Source organism: Sorex araneus, chromosome 4, assembly GCF_027595985.1.
Source record: "Sorex araneus isolate mSorAra2 chromosome 4, mSorAra2.pri, whole genome shotgun sequence".
Taxonomy (NCBI): domain Eukaryota; kingdom Metazoa; phylum Chordata; class Mammalia; order Eulipotyphla; family Soricidae; genus Sorex; species Sorex araneus.
The window spans coordinates 16,637,174-16,653,498 of NC_073305.1; the positions used below are offsets into that span (position 1 = coordinate 16,637,174).

The 16,325-nt window shown below is 48.2% G+C and overlaps 1 protein-coding gene across 1 annotated transcript in view; it reads left to right on the top strand.

The window, feature by feature from the left end:
• PLCL2 (phospholipase C like 2) overlaps positions 1-16,325 on the top strand; it is a 185,791-nt gene that overhangs the window by 109,051 nt on the left and 60,415 nt on the right. Inside the window, exons 2-3 of the mRNA XM_004603818.2 lie at positions 4,649-7,135; positions 9,971-10,174. Of these exons, the coding sequence (XP_004603875.2) occupies positions 4,649-7,135; positions 9,971-10,174 (2,691 nt within the window). The remainder of the gene's footprint in view (positions 1-4,648; positions 7,136-9,970; positions 10,175-16,325) is intronic.

Here is a 16,325-nt window from a genome sequence, read left to right on the forward strand (position 1 = left end):
AGTTTCTTTTTCGTTCACTGCTGCACCCAAAACCCAAAATGTGGTACAAATGTGTTACTCTGTAAATACATGATGGTTGAATCGACAAATTCATCTTCATAGTTCTTTCTCGTTCTTAATTTTAAAATGCATGGGTGTCTGATCATTGTGAGATTGTAACCCAAACACGAAAAGTTGTAACTATCTCACAGTGATTCAATAAAATTTAAAAAATTAAAAAAAAAACATTCAGAACCTTAGAGTTGGTTTGGAGATGGGTTGTTTTAATTTGGAGGTCCAGATGCAACAGTGTCCTGGAGTGGTACTTTTGTATGTGTGTGTGGGGGGGTGCACCCAGGGTCCTGCAGACAGGAAGGAGGGGGGACCCATTATGCCAGGGATCAAATCTGGTGTCTCCACAGGCAAAGCATGTTCTTTTGTGTTGGAGACCATTCCCCCAGTCCTGTGGTGGATTCTTTTTTTTTTTCTTTTTTTGGGTCACACCCGGCAATGCTCAGGGGTTAAGTCTTGACTCCACATGCAGGAGTTACTCCTGGCGGTGCTCGGGGGACCATGTGGGATACTGGAGATCAAACCCAGGTTGACCGCGTGCAAGGCAAATGCCCTACCTACCGGCTGTGCTATCACTCCGGCCCTGAGGTGGGTTCTTTGGAAAGCTGGTTTTCCTGCAGCCCAGACATTTGTTTTGTATCTTCTCTTGGTGTTCACAGCCATGACTAGCAGGAACGTTACCTTGGAACCAGGTTTAGACTCCGCTGTACTCACCGCTCAGAGCTGTAGGCGACAAGCACTTTGACGATCAGAGAAAGCTCTGAAACGTCACTTACTTGATTTTAAAAATATCCCAAGGCGCCTCCCTCTCAGTGGAAGCCCGCATTGTTGTTCCCTCTGCTCTCGGGTGATGAGAGCCTGTAAGTCAGGGCCATTTTAGTTTTCTTTTGGTTAGAAAGACTCTTCTGTAGCGCATGTTATTTGATCACTGTTCATTGTTAAATTTAAACTGGCTCCTACGGAGGCAGTGTCGGAAATAAGAGTCCAGCTGTGCGCTGACCTGCTGCCGGGCTGAGGCGAGTACTGGCCACTGATGGGCAAAATCTTGGTGGAAATGAGTAGGAATTGGGGCAAGAGTCTGGAAAGTCTGGGCCCTACATCTCCTGCTCTCTTTTTTTTTTTTTTTTTTTTTTTTTACTTTTTGGGTTACACCCAGCGATGCACAGGGGTTTCTCCTGGCTCTGAGCCAAGTACGCATGCGCCAAACCTGAACTCAGCTCCTGGCACCATATGGGTCTCTGAGCGTCTCCGAGTGTGTCCCTGGGGGCCCCCAGCTTTTTGGGGGTGACCCAGGTATCCCCAGCACTGCAGAGCCTGAGCAGCATCGCATCAATGGATTCTTCCTCCCCCACCCACCCCCACCCCTGCTCACACCCGGCTATGCACAGGGGTTACTCCTGGCTCTGCACTCAGGGATGCTGGGAATCGAACCTGGGTCAGCCACGTGCAAGGCAAATGCCCTACCCCCTGTGCTATCGCTCCAGTCCCCCCATCTCCTGCTCTTGGCCTCAGTTTGCCTTGCCTCCCACACATGTGCTTTGCCTTTCAGTGGGGGGGAACCAGCTAGGGCTCACTCCCTCCCACCATTGTTTCCAGCTCCCAGTGGTCTGGCCCAGCTCAAACTCATTTTGTTTTCTAATTTAATTGTTGGCCCCAAAGCAAGCACACTGGTGTTTTCTAATCTGCTTGCAAGGAGGAAGAAACGGACTCTCTGGTTCAGGCCTGCCTGTCCTGGAAGGAGGAAAGAATAGTCCTCAGCGACCACAGGCAGCTGGGGGGAGGGAGAGAGGGGAAGTCTCTGGGAAGTCATGTCAGTGGGCTGCGCTGGCATGAGTGACTTGTTCCTGTGTCTGCAGTCTGATCACAAGGCCCCCAGCAGAGCCCAGGGGAAAAAGGCCTCTTGCAAAGAAAGGCAAGCGATGTTTTTAAGGCTACAAGGAGACATGTTTAGGCCACTTCCTGTCCCAAAGCTGTTGGGTATGTGAGCATGGAGAGGTGATTAGAGCCTACTTTATGGCGACCCAGCTTCTTCCCTCTTAATAACGAAGAGAGTCGTGAATGTGAAGTATGCCGTGTGTAAGGGATTAGAAAGTGGTGATAGAATATTAATCAATACGTTACAACGACAGAATGAAAGATTGCAGTGCTGGGGAAATGCCGTTTATATGTTTTTAATGGATAAATGGATTAGTGCCTCCGTTTATCTTTGTGATTTCTTTTTTACGAGTGGCACCTTTGAAGTAATGTTCAAAGATGATAAAATTCTCCTATTTAATTAGCATGTTGTCTTTATTAAAGATGAATGTGTCTTTTTAAAGGTAACGACAACCTTCATTCTGAAAAAAATAGGACATTTATATATTTGTTTCATGTCCTTCTGCGTGGCTGATTACAAATTTAATTTCATGCCCACTTGCTTGAATAGATAGAATACAGTCTACGCTTTGGGAATGTGGAGCAACTATAGTACAGTATATCTTCTGGAGACAATTACCACACTTTTTATGTCTTTTGCTCTTTATTGTTCAAGGATGCAGTGATAAAGAAATATTTTGCCTTGTGTCTTTTATGTTCTATCTTGGCATTCAGATCACAAAAACCTCTGTGGTTCATTTGGAAACTTGGAGGGAAACAATACCCATATGATTTAAAGTTTAAGTTTAATTACCTTCTGCAAATTACTTTTGGAAGTATAGGTCATCAAAAAGTAAAAGTGGTTTTGAATTTCAGACAGAGAATAGCATAATGGCTTTTTAAAATACAGCAATTTTATTCAAAGAAGATTCCCTCCAAAGCAGAAATGTTAAAATTGGCCTTATATTGTACTTTTTTTGCATGCCTTTTCCTTTAGTGCCATGAAACTTATAGAATCCTTGTCCTCATTTATGAATACAGTGACTTATAGTGAAAAATGATGGTCATGTTTGCCTATACCGCCAAAAGGCACCCTAACATTTTAGGTAAAAATGCTGAAAGGTGCTAGGATGTCATTTGAGCATTAAGAAAATAATAACAATAATAAAGATATTTAGACATGAAGGAACTTTAACACATATGCATACAGTGGTGGCTTCTTAAAGTAGGCAGCTGAACTGTTAGGAGTATGGTTGAAAGTGGGTAGAAGGAATATGGGTTTTACAAACAGGCGCTGTCCAGGGGCCAGAGAGATAGCATAGTGGTTAGGGCATTTGTCTTGCACAGAGCCCACCTGGGTTCAACTGCCAGTGTTACATCTAGTGCCCCGAGCTGGCCAAGAGTGATCCTTGGTGTGGCCCCCAAACCAAACAGAACTGCCTAAAATTTTCCACTTGGTCATGGTAATGTTACCTATTGGTATTGGAAGTATTTAGACAGTATCATTTCAAGCACTTTCTGGTGCATGGTAGGAAGCTTCATTAGAACAAACTCTAGGGTTTTAGCATGCACATTTAGCTAGAATTTACCTAGAATTTTGGCCTCCCATCCAGATTAAATTCAATTGCAGTGATACTACCATCTCGATCCAAAGTATTTCGGACTTTATGTTCTACGGTGAGATTCAGGAGAGCCAGGAATTTCTGCTGGCATGCCAGTGTCTGTTTCTGTGGAAGGTATTTTAACAGTTCGTTCTTGGCCATTTCTAGTCATTTGATAGAATTTCTGGGAATAGTTCGTGCATCTAATCGAGTCAGGAAGTGGTTTTCAGATGTTAGTGTGTATGACCATCATCTGCGGTGATGCCTCAAGTGCAAATCCTGGTTACTATCCACTAGAGAGCAGAGTCTGCGGGTCTGGGAATCTGCATTTCATCCACATAAGCCAGGTGGTTCTGAGAAAATGTGTGTAGATACAACCCTTTGAGAAGCACTAGTTTAGGAGATGAACTGGCAAGCCAGGTATGCTGTAAGGATGCTGCTGTAAGGTTGATCAGACAGGCCCCAGGCTTGACTTAATCATCTTAGGTTTCCACAAAGCCATGGTCCTGGCTCTGTGTTTAGGGCTCAGGACTGGCGCTACTCAGGGGGACCGTATGCAGTGCCAGTGATCAAACCGTGGTCAGCTGAGGACAAGGCCTGCACCTTACCCCTGTACCGTTTATCCCCTTACGTTCTTAAAATCCTTACATTTGAACAAGAAACCTTACATTTTCTTTGTTCTCTGACCCCTGCATATGATGTAGCCAGTCCTTGACGCAAGGTTTCATTGGGCATTACTGACACTTGTTTCTTGACACTGGTTCTGCTTAGTCAATAATTATTCCTAGCCTGTTTGTATTATTAGGCTGTGAACCTTTAATATTTCAAAGTGAATTAGCATCATTTATCATGGGGCACAAAAGAGAACATCTTGACAGCATGATTCTTTTTTCAGAAGAAATGAAATTTGTATTCCAAGTTGTGTGTGTGTGTGTGTGTGTCTGTATGTGTGTCGGTGTTGTGTGGATGGGGGGGATCACTCCTGGTGGCACTGCTGGGGGCATGCTATGCCAGGGATCCAGCCCAGGGCTTCACACAAACTCACTCCTTATCGACACCTCCATCCCCTCCCGACCAAGCATCTTAAACATAATAGCTTATGCTTATAGTATGCTAATACACTCTTTCACATCTTCTCCTAGGATGGTACAAAACAGAAAAGAGAACGGAAAAAGACCGTCTCGTTCAGCAGCATGCCAACAGAGAAGAAGATCAGCAGTGCCAGCGACTGCATCAACTCCATGGTCGAGGGCTCAGAACTCAAAAAGGTCCGCTCCAACTCCAGAATTTACCATCGGTACTTTTTGCTGGATGCCGATATGCAGAGCCTGAGATGGGAGCCGTCTAAGAAGGATTCTGAGAAAGCCAAGATCGATATTAAATCCATCAAGGAAGTGAGAACAGGAAAGAACACAGACATCTTCCGCAGCAATGGCATTTCTGACCAGATATCCGAAGACTGTGCGTTTTCGGTCATCTACGGGGAGAATTACGAGTCCCTCGATTTGGTCGCCAACTCTGCAGATGTTGCTAACATCTGGGTTACAGGACTACGGTACCTCATTTCTTATGGAAAACATACCCTGGATATGCTAGAAAGTAGCCAGGATAACATGAGGACTTCTTGGGTTTCGCAGATGTTTAGTGAAATTGACGTGGATAACCTTGGACATATAACCCTGTGTAACGCTGTGCAGTGTATCCGAAACCTCAATCCCGGCTTGAAAATTAGCAAAATCGAGCTTAAGTTCAAAGAATTGCACAAATCCAAGGACAAAGCAGACACGGACGTCACCAAGGAAGAGTTTGTCGAGGTTTTCCACGAGCTTTGTACCAGACCTGAAATTTATTTCCTTTTAGTTCAGTTTTCAAGCAATAAAGAATTCCTCGACACCAAGGACCTTATGATGTTTCTGGAGGCAGAGCAGGGGGTGGCCCATATCAACGAGGAGATCAGCCTCGAGATCATCCACCAGTACGAGCCGTCGGCCGAGGGCCGGGAGAAAGGCTGGCTTTCTATCGATGGCTTCACTAATTACCTGATGTCCCCTGACTGCTATATCTTTGACCCAGAGCATAAGAAGGTCTGCCAGGACATGAAGCAGCCTTTGTCTCATTACTTTATAAACTCATCTCACAATACATACTTAATAGAGGATCAGTTCCGAGGGCCCTCGGACATCACGGGCTATATCCGCGCTCTTAAAATGGGGTGCCGGAGCGTGGAGTTAGACGTGTGGGACGGCCCAGATAACGAGCCCGTCATTTACACAGGCCACACCATGACGTCTCAGATCGTCTTCCGCAGCGTCATCGACATCATCAACAAGTACGCCTTCTTCGCCTCCGAGTATCCGCTCATCCTGTGTCTGGAAAACCACTGCTCCATCAAGCAGCAGAAGGTGATGGTGCAACACATGAAGAAGATCTTGGGAGACAAGCTCCACACCACCTTGCCCAACGCGGAGGAGTCTTACCTCCCCTCCCCCGACGTGCTGAAAGGGAAGATACTGATTAAAGCCAAGAAGTTGTCCTCCAGTTGCCCCGGGGTGGAGGGCGACGTCACCGACGAGGACGAGGGAGCGGAGATGTCCCAGCGGATGGGCAAGGAGAACGTGGAGCAACTCAACAACGTGCCTGGGAAGCGCTTCCAGCTGTGCAAAGAGCTGTCGGAGCTGGTGAGCATCTGCAAGTCGGTGCAGTTCAAAGAGTTCCAGGTGTCGTTCCAGGCGCAGAAGTACTGGGAGGTCTGCTCCTTCAACGAAGTGCTGGCCAGCAAGTACGCCAACGAGAACCCAGGCGACTTTGTGAACTACAACAAACGCTTCCTGGCCAGGGTGTTCCCGAGCCCCATGAGGATCGACTCCAGCAACATGAACCCTCAAGACTTTTGGAAGTGTGGCTGCCAAATCGTCGCCATGAACTTCCAGACCCCGGGCCTGATGATGGACCTGAACATCGGCTGGTTCCGGCAGAACGGCAACTGCGGCTACGTGCTGCGGCCCGCCATCATGCGGGAGGAGGTGTCCTTCTTCAGCGCCAACACCAAGGACTCGGTGCCCGGGGTGTCGCCTCAGCTGCTGCACATCAAGATCATCAGCGGGCAGAACTTCCCCAAACCCAAGGGCTCGGGGGCCAAAGGGGACGTGGTGGACCCCTATGTCTACGTGGAGATCCACGGCATCCCCGCGGACTGTGCTGAGCAAAGGACAAAAACGGTGCACCAGAACGGGGACACGCCCATCTTCGACGAGAGCTTCGAGTTCCAGATCAACCTGCCCGAGCTGGCCATGGTGCGCTTCGTGGTCCTGGATGACGACTACATCGGGGATGAGTTCATCGGGCAGTACACCATCCCCTTCGAGTGTTTACAGACGGGCTACCGCCACGTGCCCCTGCAGTCGCTGACCGGGGAGGTCCTGGCCCACGCGTCTCTGTTCGTCCACGTGGCCATCACCAACCGCCGAGGAGGCGGGAAGCCGCACAAAAGGGGTCTCTCTGTGCGGAAAGGGAAGAAATCCCGGGAGTATGCCTCCCTGAGAACACTGTGGATTAAAACCGTCGACGAGGTGTTCAAGAACGCCCAGCCCCCCATCCGCGATGCCACGGATCTCCGGGAGAACATGCAGGTATGGTCCTGGGTGCAAGTCTTGGCTCCCCGGCTTCCTTCTTTGCGCTTGTGCCGGGCTGACTGGTCGATGGGCCGTGCAGAGGGAGCAGAATACGGGTGAGGTATGATCATCCCTAAATTCCCGTTGCTTACGATCCCTAAATTCCCTGTGTTTACGATCACGGGAGCGCTAATGCTAGGTCCAAGTCCTTTGCTTCCGAGGACAACCAGTTAACTACGGCCTCTTGGTTTCTCATCGCTTAACATTTCCAAAGCCAAAGCCAGAGAGAGCGACCCGCGGGGAAGGCACTTGTCTTGCACACAGCTTACTCTGATTCCACCCCCAGCACTGCAGAGGGTCCCTCGAGCACTGCCAGGAGGGGTCCCTGAGCACAGAGCCAGGAGTCAGCCCCGAGCACCACCGGGTCTAGCCCAAATTCCTCCGTGCCCAGAACAAATAAATCTCCCAGCGGAAGTCGGCTCTGCACATCCTGATGGGGGGGCCAGGGGGGGATGGTCTCCCTGAATCCGAGGAGTGCTTGATTCTCCCTCCGCTGTCAGGATCTACGATGCCACTCTCTGCTCTCTAGCTGCGTGGACCTGGGAGTCTCCGGTATTTCTGAGTGTTCCTTAGCTGAGGATGCAACTGGATGGCTTGGTAAAATAGAAGGGACGCGTCGCCTCCCTCCTTCCTGGAGCGCTACTGCTGGGCAGACACGTCCAGCCCCTTGGTGGGGCCAGTGTGTTCTCGGCTCGAGTCCTCTGCTTCCGGGGACAGCCTGTTAACTGCTGAAGTAAAAGACATGTGGTGTATTTATTAGACGTCTAAGATAATAATTACCTCTGAACTAGCTAATGACTAAAGGCAATCCGTTAGGAATTATGTGTGTAATTAAGGACCGTCTGCATGTCTCCCAGCGTTCTGGGCCCGGGAGCGATGCAGAACAAGGAGGCAGCGGCCGCCTCCCAGAAATGCCAGCCCTTGCCCGTCCAGCCCACGCAGGGAGAGAGGAAGCCACGGTGAAAATCTGCCTCCCCATGTCCCCCCAGATCTTTGACCCCTCCGCCGAGTCTGTGGCTACCCAGTTGATTTAAATGAAACGCCCCTCACTACCTCGAATAAGACACAGTTTATTTCCATTCTCGAAAAAACAAGAGCGGCAGGAGACAGAAAGGGTTTCTCCCTTTTTCCCAGGGGACATAGTTTGATCAATAAACCTGTTGAGGGGCTGGAGCGATAGCACAGCGGGTACGGCATTTGCCTTGCATGCGACCGACCCGGGTTCGAATCCCAGCATCCCATATGGTTCCCTGAGCACTGCCAGGGGTAATTCCTGAGTACATGAGCCAGGAGTGACCCCTGTGTATCGCCAGGTGTGACCCAAAAAGCAAAAAAATAAAATAAAATAAATAAACCTGCTAAGCAGGGCCCAGGACACCCCCGCCCCATGGCCCCCATGATGCGTGTGATGGAGGATTCCGAGGGCCCACCAGGGGCTAGCAGCGCCTTTCCCAGCGTGGAACGTGGCAGAGCTGTTGGTGGCCACATTCAGGAAGCACCTGGAGTGCAGGCCAGGCTGTGGCGGCACAGTCAGGTACAGACGTGAGGGCTGTGTGCTCTGCCGGGGCTGGGGGAGCTGACAGTCAGCGGGTGATTAGAAGGGACAGCAGGGTTCAGACGGGCACTGGGACGAGAGCAAAGCAGAGCTGTGGGAGCGAGTAGCAGGGAGACCCCACTTTAATCATCAATAACGAGCAGCCGCATCCCAGACAGACAGACAGACAAACACACACACACACACACACACACACACACACACACACACACACACCTCTTATATTTTAGGCACTATGAATTAGAAAGCAAATGTTTGTGTTGAAGACCCCAATGTGACGCTTACTTCCAGCATCCTGGGTATCAAACAGCAGAAGGTCTGCATCCTTCCCTGGGCCACCCTGTGCTTTCCCGTGTCAGGACGCAGGCACATGTGATAACATGCCTAACTCACGGAGTGATGAGTATGTGTCTCTTTATCAGAGCAGAGAGACTGGAATCTTCCATCATCCCTGGCAGCTGTCACTCAAGTCAGGGCTCCCCGAGCTTCCTTGTTGAGTGATTCAGGAGGGGGACAGAGAGAGGCTGCAAGACTCAGGCTCATCCACAGACAAATGTGCGTGGAGAGGATGCACCGGGGCTACCCGTGGCCACCGGCTGCTCCAGCGATGCCAGCCCGTGGCCTCGGAGAGCATGGAAGGGCTTCTCGGAGGGATGTTTTAATGGCCCACCTCTGGTGGTGAGCCCCAAGCAACGCTGCTTGGTGGTGATGCTGCTAGGGCCCTGGGTTGAGGTAACCTGGGCAGACCCCGCTGGTAAACCCCAGCGTCCCCAAAAAACTCGGTCGATTTGGAACCAGCAGGTATGAACAGCTGTGAGCAACTCCCGGTTTCTGCCACAGACACTCCTTTCCCTTTCGGCAGCTGGCATTTGGAGACTTCAGTTAAACCCGATGTTTTGAGCACAGAAGCTGGCCTTGTGATTGGCCCGTAACGGCCTGTACGGCATCGGCACAGCATGGACTGTGAGCTGTAAGGAGGCTCGCACCCTTTAGAAGGGTCGAACTTGTCTTCTCCAGACTGAGCTCACAAGTATCTATCAACCGTATTTACTTGGAAAAACATCTTTCCCGCCTCCCTCCACCTCCCATTAAAATAACCATCAGCCAATTCTGTTGTATCATTGTCCAGAACGCTTGTGCCGGCAGTGTAAGTGTACTCCAGTGTATCGGGTTTCAGATGCAGGAGTGATGAAGCCCCCGTGCGGACTACCAAGTCTCCCTCTCTTTCCACTTCACAGAACGCAGTGGTGTCCTTCAAGGAGCTGTGTGGCCTGTCTTCCGTGGCCAACCTCATGCAGTGTATGCTGGCTGTGTCTCCCCGCTTCCTGGGGCCTGACAACAGCCCCCTGGTGGTCCTCAATCTCAGCGAGCAGTACCCCACCATGGAGCTACAGGGAATCGTGCCCGAGGTCCTGAAGAAGATCGTGACAACCTACGACATGGTGAGTGGCTCTTTCGTGCCTTCATGTGGCCCCGTGAGAAAGGGCGGTGGAGAAGGCCTGGATGGACCGGGAGCAGCGCCCACCCCGGCGAGCTTTTCCTGTCCCTGCCCCCTGTCTAGTCCCATCCCATAAGTGAGGGGCCTGCTTTGGCTGTGTTGGGAAGTACGGATGCTTCAAGACTCAGACCACGGTAGGCCACGGGGTCCGTGCTCTTCAGCGCTTCAGGAACTCGCCCTAAATTGCTTTGTAAAGAAGACCCTGTTCTCCACACCACTCTACATGTGGTAGAGATTTTGTGATCTTGCCCTGCCCGCACTCATTTGATTTCCTCATTTGGTTTCGTTTTCCAAGCTGGTCCAGGTGAACACGTGACCTTTGTTTCAAAGATGCCAGAGACCAGAGGGGCAGCTGCTCCTGCCACAGCTGTGGTGTCATGTACAATCATTTTGGCGTTATCGAGGTATCCTTTGGACACCCAGACTGTTCTATCTAAGGTAGAGCTGGCAGTTGCCCTTGTCGCATCCCACTCGTACTGTGTCTTCTTATATTCTTTTGCAATGTCTTATTTTTGTTGTTGTTTACAACAGTTTATTACATTCAGTATCCCAACACCAGTCCCACCACCATTACACCTTCCCATCACCATTATTTCCAATTTTCCCACCACTACCCATGCCTGCTCCCAAAGCAGGTCCTAAATAATTTATTTTATATTACTTGTTATGAATAATCTGCTAAAAATGATCCCAAAATGTTTCCTAAGAGAAAAGTGCATGAAGGTTGTTGTGTCTCACCCTGGAACCATTAAATCCTTGTATAAGAGATTACTAATCTCATACAGATTGAGCATTGTGTGCTAATACATATATATATATATATATATATATATTACTGTATCATTACAGTAATATATATATATGTATTGTCATACCATTGCTCATCTCATCGATTTGCTCGAGCGGGGCACCAGTAACATCTCCATTGTGAGACTTGTTGTTACTCTGCCGTGCGGGTGAGAAACTCTTGGTAGCTTGTGTGTGTGTGTGTATATATATATATATATATATATTTTTTTTTTTTTGACCAGGATGAGATTGACTGCCTTCTAATTTACACTAAATGTGGTGTGCTACTCTTGGTATATCAGTGGTGTAGAGTGGGAGATCTCGCTCTGGGAATTCTAAAATTTAAAATAGGGTGATACAGTTGAAGTTAAAATTTTAGCTGGATAGTGACTTTGGGGTCCAGAGGCACCTTTGCAGCTTGTTCCTCTCTCCTGAGATGTATTTGTGAGTCTCTGGATCATGGCTGTTCATGAGCTTATATGGCACCAAAGGCAGTTTGTGGGCATGACTGCCAGGCTCCCAGAAGAACAGGGAGATGGGGGATATCACCCACTCCCGACTCCTTGCCAGCCTGGAGATTTTGGTCACAAAAACTGCATCCTGAGTTTTTCAGCAGATTCATTCTCATGGGTTGAGGCTCGTCCAAGCTTGTGGAGAGCAGCCGTGGGCATGGCGGTGATTGGATTCTGGAGGATTTGGCTGCTGGGGCCCTGTTGGGGCGAGTTGAGGGACTCACCCGCCCCTTTTTTCGGGTGCCCCAGATGAGACTTAGCCTGACATGGGGTTTGAAGGCATCTCTGAAGTTTGTGGCCCTCTTCTGAGATTTATATATGAGTCTCCATACTGTGTCTTTTTATTTAGCACGACGCTAAGGGAGAAATTAGATGTTCTGTAAGTTTCTAACTCGTGATTTGGTTGAATGTGTTGGAATGTGTTGTGAGTGTGTCAGTTGACCCCAGCTGGTCAGGGTGCAGAGGGCTCGGAGGATCACTCCCCTCCCAAACGGTCGTGCTGTCTACATTCAGGATGGGGTGGGGGGGTGGCCTCACCCACTGCCGCTCTTTTATGAACATGCATGCTAAGAGCACAAAGCATCCGGCTGACTCCCTCCAAGATATCACTGACTGTGGTGGAAGAGAACACGGGTTTGGCATCATAAACTGTAAGGAAAAGATGTGAACCGTTTTGTAGCAGGATCTGAAAGCTGCAGTTCAAAGACAGCAAGGCAGTGGGAGGGAACTCAAGAGCCCTGTCAGTCAGCGTTTCCCACCCTGGGTGCAGGGGAACTTGGTTTCTTTGGCTGATGGTACAGGCCACATGGACGGGCAAGGGCTTCAGAGAAGAACTGATCGGGGAAGTACTGGTTTGAGCCAAATCATCCCAATATCTTGACTTCTCAGAGCCTTGTCTTGCTGGCATCATGAGTTCCCTGGAGTCTTATGGGAGCTTGAATATGCCTCATTTTACACTTGCCGTGCTGAGACCATTGCCCCAGACATTCCAGAGAACCTTTTGTTCTTGAGCTTCTCTTCTGGATCACAATGATGCAAGTCATAGAGTTAATGAGACCTGGAAGGTCAAAGGTTAAAGTGTGGTGTTTTCAGGAGGTGTCTTGGGAGTGGGGGAGCATTTCACTTGCAGTCAGGAGACTTCGGGGTGATCCTCAGTACAGCACCCCCCTTTCCCTGCAAACACTGCGATGCTTGTCATCGCTCACGAGTTTGTGCCCTGGGAAAGGGGTGTCTGAGCTCTTCCAGAGGTTTCTCTCCAGCAGCCCCTCCTGGTAGCAGATGTTTATGCCATGTCCCTTCCTGCTTGGAGTCCGTGGTCATGCAAGAACTCTAAAGGACTGGGCATAGGACACTGCCGGCAGACCCCAGAGAATGACAGTCGGTGACAGGCTGACTCAAAAAAAAAAAAACCTAAAATGGAAACTCAAAGTGACAGAGCACAGGGCTGGCATTGCCCGGCCCTGAGCACCAAATGGCTCCCCGAGCACCGCCAGGTGTAGCCCCCAAACACGTTTGTTAAAAATAGATCTACCATGTGAGGAATGAAAACACTGATGAACAGATCCAGGCACACCTGTGTTCATTAAAGTGTTCTTTAAATAGCCACGAGAGGAAGGCAACCAAGGCCTATCCACAGACGACTGGAGAAAGATTCAGCGTCTATAAAATGGAGTGTCAGCTGTTTATGAGGGGTGGGAGGGGGATGCCTGTAGGGCTGTAATACAGGCTTACTTCTGGCTCTGCAGTCGGCTATCGCTCAGGGCAGTACTCAGGGGACAATATGGGGTGGCAGGTCTCTCTCCCTCTGGCCACCCCCCCACCCAGCTGTTTAAAAGAAAAAGATGACAAAATCTTGCCATTTATGTAACATGGTTGAAACTTGAGAAGATTATGCTACGTTAAATATGACAAGAGAAAGACAAATACCAAAACCAATGATTTTATGGATTTTTTTTTTTGCTTTTTTGGGTCACACCCGGCGATGCACAGGGGTCACTCCTGGCTCATGCACTCAGGAATTACTCCTGGCAGTACTCAGGGGACCATATGAGATGCTGGGAATCGAACCCGGGTCGGCCGCATGCAAGGCAAACGCCTTACCCACTGTGCTATCGCTCCAGCCCCAATTTTATGGATTATTTTTAAAAAGCAAGGAGGCAGACAAAATAAACCCTTGGACTCTCCATAACTGAGGTGGGGGGGGCGAGGGGTGGATCAGAGGGTGCAGAGATATTGGTATTATTTGGCGGTGAGTGTGGTACAGAGTTACAATCATTTAAAGAAGTGTGAAAGTGTGAACTCATGCTTCCAAAGCAGAGACATGTTGTACACTAATATCAAGCACAGTTGGGGAAAAAATAAATAAAAGAATGAGTCAGATTTCAACAGGCACAGTTGCATGCCAAGTTCACAAGGTGAAATGTACTCGGAAATGGAAAGCAGATATTCTAGGAAATTCAGGTTCGGAGCGTGCGTGCAAGTTCTCACACACTTGAGTGGTGCCAAAGGCCGTTGCAAACCAGGTGTTCTGGATTCTAAGAGGTTAGGCATGAGAAAGAACCCAGAAACCACCTGTCAGGCACCTTTATTTCGAAGAGGACAACATGGGGACGCTTTTGGTGCAAAAACAACAATCACAGCAACAATTAATTGGCAGAGTTGGTGTTAAAGCTCAGGCCAGCTCTTTGCTGTGTGATTTTTGTGTTGAGCTCACATCCACACTCCAGGAATGATATGTTGTATCATATCATTAGCATGTATGATATGTTGACAAATGGTCAATATACTGATATCTTCCATAGTAGGAGCAATAATCCAAGGTTGTTCCAATGACGCTCTTAAAGTCAGTGATAACTTGTTTTGACGCTTGCTCCCCATGCAGGTGGAAATCATTTACTTTGCACCCTTTGAAATAATCAAATTTAGATTTTAGGTCTGATGAACATAAAATATGGAAGATTGTAATCAAGAGTGAGTTCAAATTCCACTCAAGAAACCTTATTGTAGGCCAGGGACGTTCCTGGGTGGTAATCAATTCTGAAGCTCTGGGTAAATGTCCTGCTAAACTCACCCACCCTATCTGGTAATAAATAGCTGAGAATAACTTTTTATATCATTGCTTCGAAAGACAAAATGTTTTGCTATTTTATTACATATTTAGTATTATTGATATTTAATAATAATAACTTATTAATTGATTGACTTATTGATACTTAATATTAAGTATTTTACTAAGTATTTAAATTAAAAATATTTTAGTGTTTACGTGAACTTGAACACATCCACAGTTTAGATCAGCTAACGGGGGTCAAGTTTGTTCTGTCTGTCCTCCAGTGAGAGGAAATCCGGATTGTGGAACTGTGTTGAAGAGGTTCTTGGCACTGGTGTTCTTTGCAACCCACAGTGGTGAGAGGGTTCCCATGGCACTCCAGTCCTGTGGTTCTTCCTCGTCTACCTGTGGAAGTGATCTAACCCCTCCTCTCCGGGGCTTAGGGGTCTAAGGGCCATCTTAGCTGAGCATGGCAGCTACCCCTGGTTTTGTGCTCAGGAGGGACGCTTGGCAGTGCAGAGGGACCATATGTGGTGCCAGGGATCAAACCAGGGTTGGCCACAAAAGTCAGGCATGCAACTCCATTCCTTGCTCTCTCTCTCTCTCTGGCCCATCGACCTCTTTTTAAACTAAAGTGGTTGTTACCTTCCTTTAAACGTTGATGAAAATCATAGTTCAGCACTCTAGTTATTAAATTTACTATCTTATTGCTAACTTTGCCATTTTAAACTTGAGGGCATTTTTTTAAGTCTTCGTGAGATCCACATTAGCATCATCTGAATACCAAGAGTTGGCATTCTTTCTCTGTAGAGGAAACCTTGGCAATTGAAGTATTTTTTTTTTTTTTGTAGCATTGAGTCCAAGAAAAGTTCTCCTTAAACGATTTCCAAATGTACTTGGTGGACATGCATCTAGCTGAAATAAGCCAGGCACAGAAAGATGAATGCTGCATGATTCCACTCTTCCGGGGATATCTAAAGGAGTCAAATTAAAAGGAAAAAAATCAAAGATTAGGATGGTAATTTCGAGGGGCTGGGATGATGGGGAGTGATGGAGAGTTACTAGCCATAGCCATAATGTTTTCATAAAGATGAAGAGCTTCAGAATCGCACCAGGGCACACTGTCCCCATTCTAAGGGCCTGGGTCACATGTACCTGTCACCTTTGTCAGGGGCAAAGCCCTCAGTGTCCACAGCACAGGGTTTTTTTGTTTGGTTTGGCTTTTTGGTTTTGTTTGTAAAAGTTTTTGTTTGTTTCTTTGTTTGTTTTTGATTTGGGGGTCACACCTAGCAATGCACAGGGGTTACTCTTGGCTCATGCACTCAGGAATTACTCCTGGTGGTGCTCGGGGGACCATAGGGAATGCTGAGAATAGAAAATCGAACCTGGATCGGCCACGTGCAAGGCAAATGCCCTACCCGCTGTGCTATTGCTCCAGCCCCAAGTTTTTGGTTTTTTAATGGACTTCGTTGTGTATTTTTTGTCTGCAACAGGAAGTGTGCTGCTTGGTCCCTATAGTTAAGTCTAAGATGAAGTTGCAGGGAAGGAAAAGGGGAGAAAAACAAAGGAAGTGATGCCCGGTTTAGGCTTAGTCCTTAGTGGGCGGCGGTGGTTGACACACTTAACAGCCCTTATTGAGTCAAAGAAGCTGCTTGAATTCGGTCCTCACTGTTCTTTTGGCACTCATTTCTACTCGAAATTAATCTGTTTCCTTTTTTTCAGCTTCCTCTTGCTAATAGGATTTG